We start from the raw sequence: 7,392 nt of genomic DNA on the forward strand, positions 1-7,392 counted from the left end.
GTTTTTTGTTATTATCCTTATATGTTTATTGTGATGCATTATATGAAATGAATATATTAATAGTAAATTTTGGTTTTCCGTGGTATTACATTTCCAAAACATTTGCAGGAAGAACTTTAACCCATTGCCGACGGGGGATAGATTTGCTTACACAGGATCCAGGATAAGTTTTATTTCTGATCGAGGGAGCTTCTGCAAAATAATTTGATTTTTCCTACTCCCTGTTAGTCACTCATTGTAGAGCTAGATCCATTTTTGTGTTTTGTTTTTTTGTGTGTTTTACTGTTTTTAGAAATTTATATCTGTCATATCACAGGTTCCATCAATTCTGCAGTTGACTAAAATTGTAGTTCAGGGTCCATATCAACTCATTTTTTTTTTCTTTATACTCAATGTGATAGAAGTATTACTGTTTTAGGGGGGGACAAAAAGCAACTTTATTTTTTCGTATTTGTGTGCTGTCACGAACAAACACGAAACTTATAACCATCCAAAATGAAGAGGTAGGGAAGAGGAAGGAAACTTGTGCTTTTGACAGTGAGTGCCACAATAAAAGGCATCCCTACTGGCACAGGGGCACATTGTAGGCATTGGGCATGGTGTAAGTCACCTTCCTCCTCTCGTTCTGCCTGCACATCTTTCATCTGCGGTACTTTAGAGCAAGAGGTCGGCAACTTGCGATGTGCCATCCCTCTATAGAGATAGTGCTTGCTAGAGACCGTAGATGGGTGCCATTCAAGGCTCTCTCTCCTGCTGGTGCTAGAAGAAAGTGGTGCCATCTAGGTTTTGGAAGTGAGTTGAAACCCATTTTGCTTAATATTACGGCAGTTATAATAATTATGACTGCAATTGTCAGCATCACTCACTTATTACTCATAGCACAATAAAATAACATAGTGATCCAAAATCCCCACCCATTGTCAGGCAAAAGTTCCTGTGTCATGTATGACGAAAAAACACGTCATCCGTCGTTAACGGGTTAATTACAACACAATATTCAACTGTGAGTAACATGAGGAGGAATGTATATATATATATTTTTTTCTTAACCCACACAGGACGGGTGGTACAGCATGTGTACCGCGCATTCAAAAGCCCAGTTGCCGGGCGGCACAGTATTGTGCCAGCCATTCAATTGATTTAGGCCTAATAATTCGAACGCCCCGGCATTTGGACATTCAAGGCTAGAATTCCCCCGTCGGGAATGGGTTAATATCTTTCCACTATGCAGCTGATTACTGGTACTTATATAGCAAAGAAGCAACAAAATAGTTTTGCTCGTCATGTTAGTATATATTATAAAAGATTAGTAAGTGTGAAGACAATATTTTTGCTTATTGTAACAAAATTTGTTTTGGTGTTTATACTGATGTTCTATTTTTTTATGTTTATTTTGTTTTTCAAAATATGCCCATGATTTTATAGTTCTGAGGTAAAGAAATATCTGTACATTTAAGAATTGAGAGAAATCAGTCAGGAATATAGTTGAAATTTCATCTAAAATTCTGCAAACTACTGAATATGTTTTGGTTATTGGAAAATAAAATTGTCATCTGAGTAGTATAATTTTGTGATATGATAAGATATATCATTGTAAATTTGAATATTTGTAGTCTTGCTAGCATATCCTTTGACTCAAGATTGAATGGTGGATGACATGCTTTATGATTCCTTTAGTAAATTTAATATAAGTAGTACTAGGATGAAGTGGCAATACAGAAAGCACCAAGAACTGTCACTGCTATTTGTTTCTGAGTTCATTTATTGGCCTGTCATATTAACCCACTCATGACGGGGGCATTCCAGCCTTGCATGTCACAATGCTGGGGCTTTCGAACGCTTAGGCCTAAATCAATTAAATGGCTGGCACCATATTGTGCCACCTGGCCACCAGGCTTTTGAATGTGCAGTACAGTAGTGTACCACCCGTCCAGAGAGGGTTAATCTCACTTCTGCTTTGCCATGCATTGCAGAGTCTTCTGAATGGAAGTACAATCCATGTTTTTTTTATGTATTTATTTAATCAAACATTTTTTTTTAGTTTAATTACATAGTTTAGACTTAAGCAATTCATATTTTTAGCCACTGGCCTACAATCAAATTAACATTTATGAGACTTGTAAATATTACTGTACACATCATTCATAAAAGAAAAATATATTTGAACAAAAGTGAAAAGTGATTTGGAATTGTGATGCTAAAACATTTCTGTAAAACAAAATGTAATGAATACAAAAAACAAATGACCTGAATGTACTGCTTTATGATTATTGAAATTCTTTGAAAATTAAAGTCTCGTAATGAAAACAAGTTATAAACACTAAACCTCATGTAAAGATCTAGGTACAACATAAACTTGAAGAAGTGATAAAAGAAAAACAACTGAAAATAAAATCAGCTGTGCCAGCTATTCAACACTGTACAGAAAGAATTAAGCAGCATCTTGGTCAGATGTACTCATTTCCTGTAATGTTTCCATTCTTTGTGATGACTAATCAATTGTCCAACATATTTTTTCAGTGTTCGAGCCCAAGTTCATTGTACATTTTAAAAATATTATTGATATCCTATGCTACTTCTACACTTGAATTAAGGCATTGGGAATATATTATATCTCTTTTTTTTCTCAGAGCCTGTCCAAATTGCAAGTTTCTGTTAGCTGAGCAAATCCTTTAAAAGGAGGTGATTATATCTTCATTTTTCTTATTATATGCATATCAATCCTGTGTATTTTAGATACTTAGTGATGGGAGTACCCAAGGGAAAAAGTGAACAAGTCATCATTTTTAACCTGTCGTGATACAGCCCTCATTACATTCTGAAGGCCAGTGGTTAGGATGTATGCATTCCACATTTTTTCCAATCATTCTCATAACAGTGAGCTCTCAACCATTGTCTTTTCTGAGGAATATGAGAAAAGTCCCATATTCACAGGCATAGAATGAGAAAGTAGAAGAAGACTCAAACTTTTTGCCTTAAAGTCAGAGGAAAAAGAAAAGGTAGATTTTACTAATACCAATACAAATATATTTATGTTTTAGTTTACTGCATTAGATTTTTGCATATGGATGTTTCCAATGAAAAATTGTTAAAACATCAGCATAGATTACGAATAATAAAGATCCGAGTAGATACTTTCAAACGCAAATATCTTGTTTAGTTTTTTTTTCTTTTCTTTTCTTTCTATTCCATCGTTTTGTAGATTTTTGTATGCTTTTCTCATGCAAGGGCAATGTGACTGAAATGTGTTTTTATATTTACTAAAATGGCTATATCATCAAACAAAAAACAAAGTCAATAAACGTGGATCAGACTCGCCCCAACTACTCTCTTCCTCATAGGTTGAAAATTACGACCTGTGTAAGCACAGTAGAGACACTGTCTTTTTCACTTCAAGATTCAGAACAAAAAAAAAAAAAAAATACTCTTACAGTGAAAAAAAAACAAAAAAAAAAAAAAAAAAAAAAAAAAAAAACGTGGATTCCACCCCCCCCCTCCCCATGAACAGTTAATCTATGTTATAACCATAAAATGTTGAAGAGCAGATCTCGCCACCACCGAAAAAATCGAAATCCGATAAAAAGTGTAAACGGTCCCCGAATAATCAAAACCCTTGCTTGCTTGTGTCCGAAGTCGACTGGAGAGAAGCATTTGTCTCACTAACAGCTAAATTCACTTGTTATTGCGTTTCTGTTGTAGTGGAATATGTGATATAAGGCTTAAAATTCTTTATTATCTATTCACACGTGATGTTAAACGAAGGACGATGGATTAATCTTGTTCAAGAGAATAAGAGAAACTAGGTCCCATGCAAGACGGAAAAACAAGAAGACGACTTTTAAGATCCAGATGGCCAATAAAAAAAGAAACCCTAAAGCAGTGATTCCCAAAGTGTATGCCGCCATTATCTCCTTGATGTGCCGCGAAAATAATATAATTTTGCTAGGTTTCGAGAATTCCTCATACTGATCAGCGAGAATAAGTCTAGGACCATATATATATATATATATATATATATATATATATATATATATATATATATATATATATATATATATCAAAGGGCAGGTGTGCCGCCAAAATATTGGTTGTCTTTTAGTGTGCCGTCATACTAAATAGTTTGAAAACCACTGCCCTAAAGCATCAAAAGTAAAGTTCAAAACATAAAAATAAATAAAATTAGACCCGAGATACCATTAAGTCAGAGTGATATCCATATAACATCAGAACATGAAAAAAGGCTAAGATCATAATCTTCAGATAATACACGTGAAGGCCTAATTACATGGCACGTGCTTAAATAAAAAATGGACATTAAAAGTCTACCCTACAATATGCCGTATCAATCGTCCAAAAATTAATTACAGTCTCATGATCAAGATAACCAACGTAAGATCTCAAACTCAAATTCAAGAGATCACAACCTACCCGTTTAGGAAAAAAGGACAATAAAAACGAAACTCAGAATTGTCAGATGAATCGCCCGAAGAATCGACTGCACCAGGTAAACAAACCAGTAAAAAAAAGAAAATGGTAAGAGGTTGAACTTGAATATAGAATCAATAAATCAACCTGAAAAAATGAAGAAAAAAATCACCCAAGAAAAGCAACAGAAGGCAATTTACATGCGCAAAGTTTACTCTAACAAATTTAACTAAAATCTCACTGGACATGACATGAAAATACAAAAGTTCATTGATATTCACCTAAGTTTCATGCTATTTACCGTAAATGCTATATAGTCAGGTTCGGGAAATGTAAGATTCGACCCCTATGCTAATACAAGTTAGGAGATTCAGTATCGAACACAGCAGATGAATAAGAAAACAATGGAATGATCGTGTACGGAAATTTCATCCGGATGGCCACACGAATGAAAAGGGTCATAAGATGGATAGGGCATTGGTGTATTATTATGGCCTTCATATAACTTAATCTTGAGTATGCTGCAAAGGCATGGCCCCCGCTCCAGAAAGGAAAAAAAAAAGAGTTCTAAGAGCAGCTACAAAATTGGCGGCAACGCTAATATACACACACACACACACACACACACACACACACACACACACACACACACACACACACACACACACACACACACATATATATATATATATATATATATATATATATATATATATATATATATGTGTGTGTGTGTGTGTGTGTGTGTGTGTGTGTGTGTGTGGATGTATATATATGTGTATATATATATATATATATATACATGTATATATATATATATATATATATATATATATGTATTGTATATATATATATATAATATTATAATATATATCTATATATATATATATATTATAATATGTGTGTGTGTGTGTGTGTGTGTGTGTGTGTGTATACATATGAATGTATGTATGTATAAATATATCTATAAATATATATATATATATATATATATATATATATATATATATATATATGTGTATGTATATATATGTATGTATGTATATATATGTATATATATATATATATATATATATATATATATATATATATATATATATATATATATATGTATTGCAGATGACTTAAATAGGACTAACTACATTGGAAGAAATAAGAAAATGATGATGCATGATAATACTGTATAGTAATGTCAAAGCAAGTTAGAAAAAAGTGATAACTTAACACGAAAAGAACGATAGATTAAGGTAAAAAGATGCGACATTGATGTCAATAGATTCATTTTCCAAAACAAAAACTCTTGAAGATTGGAAAAACCTCCTTATTAAGGCTGTGTGTGGCAAATAGTGCATCACTTTAAATCATAATCTAAAAATAGCAGATGGCGCATTCTCCTGTATTGAAACAATTACCTAATAACAATAACTAGATACGGATTGGGTTGTAAAAACATACACATACATTTTTACTCAAGTTTTAATCGGAAATAGCACTCTAACAATAAGAGTTTCGATATTCATATAAATAGATAACCTTAAATAATTTGTCGATGTGTATAACTAAGCTTCTGTAAGAGTATGACAGCAAAGTAAAGAACTGTTTTCATCTGTTTGCTTTAAAGAATCGCAAATCTCGATTCAAATTCGTGGCAAGAAGAGCAGAGATGATGAAACCGTTATTCCTGAGAAGTAAGTGAAAGAAGGACCAGACAGAAGAAAGATCAGAAGAATGAAGGGTTGGTGCACGATCGGCAGTCGTCCTTGATGCAGCACTTGAGATTGCCGAGGCAGTCGAAATCGTTGAAGCACTGGTCCTTGCAGAACGGGTTGGGAAGGAAGAATCTCTGGTCGGGCTCGGCGGCCTGGCGGGTCACGCGACCGCGATTTCTCGAGAACCTGTTCAGGCGACGCTCGCGGCGATCATCCCGGTCCGCGGCCTGAGGAGAGCGCTTCTCCCTCTCGCGGCGCTCCTTGCGGTTCTGGCGGCGCTCCTGGCGGTCGGACCTTTCGGCAAGTGTTGATGCATCTCCCGAGGGCTCGCCCGCATCATCGGCGAGGGAGCGAGTGGCTCCTGCACCTCCGGCTCCGGAACGTAGGCCAAGCAGGCTGCCGAGTTCGCCGAGGGGGCCGAGGGGGCGTGGACAGAAACCGGGCTTCGTTGTTGGTTGGATGACCACAGGGGGCGCGGAGCCGACTGTAAGAGGAAGACAGGGTTACGGGCTGCCAGAGGCGCGGGGCGGGAGGGGAAAGTGATAATTATATAATTATTTTACTTATACAATCATATACATATCTATATCTATATCTATATCTATCTATCTATCTACATAAACACACACACACACACACACACACACACACACACACACACACACACACACACACACACACACACATATATATATATATATATATATATATATATATATATATATATATATATATATATATATGCGCGTGTCTGTCAAAGGGCATGACACCTACATCCTGCTGGGTTTCTGCAAACAGAGGAGCAGCCGACAGCGCAGCATTTCTGCGGCGTTGGGCACTGGAAGTCGCTCTGGCACTCGGCGACGCACGAGGTGGTCTGGGCGAACCTGTTAAATCCGGAATGAACGTTGTTTACGAAGGGGCAGGTTCCTGGCCTGCCTCCGCCGAAACCGGGTGGGCCGACAATCGGACCTCCGGGTTGACCTGGGAAGCCGCCTGCCTGACCTGGGAAGCCCCCGACTTGACCTGGGAAGCCCCCGACTTGACCTGGGAAGCCACCGACTTGACCTGGGAAACCGCCGGCCTGGCCTGGGAAGCCTCCGAACGGCGGGGGGATCGGCCCTGGCCCGAAGCCGCCGGGGGCCTGTAGGAAGGCGCAGCAGCGTCGGTGTCCGGACTGGCAGCAGCGGCCTGCCTCAACCTGGTCGCTGGGGGAACAGCGCTGGCATGGGTCGAACAAGTTCAAGAGGCCGGGCAA

General features: G+C 37.3%; 1 protein-coding gene across 1 annotated transcript in view; it reads right to left on the reverse strand.

Moving 5' to 3' along the window:
• Positions 1–5,887: 5,887 nt before the first annotated feature.
• LOC122245319 (uncharacterized) overlaps positions 5,888–7,392 on the reverse strand; it is a 5,429-nt gene continuing 3,924 nt past the window's right edge. Inside the window, exons 3-4 of the mRNA XM_086548132.1 lie at positions 6,909–7,392; positions 5,888–6,618 (exon numbers count right to left, since the gene is read on the reverse strand). The exon at positions 6,909–7,392 is cut by the window's right edge and continues 4 nt beyond it. Coding sequence (XP_086404258.1) covers positions 6,146–6,618; positions 6,909–7,392 — 957 coding nt within the window. The 3' untranslated portion in view covers positions 5,888–6,145. The remainder of the gene's footprint in view (positions 6,619–6,908) is intronic.

The sequence above is a fragment of the Penaeus japonicus genome, unplaced genomic scaffold (assembly GCF_977035675.1).
Source record: "Penaeus japonicus unplaced genomic scaffold, GWHDUDI00000001_assembly GWHDUDI00000020, whole genome shotgun sequence".
In the NCBI taxonomy this organism is placed as follows: Eukaryota; Metazoa; Arthropoda; class Malacostraca; order Decapoda; family Penaeidae; genus Penaeus; species Penaeus japonicus.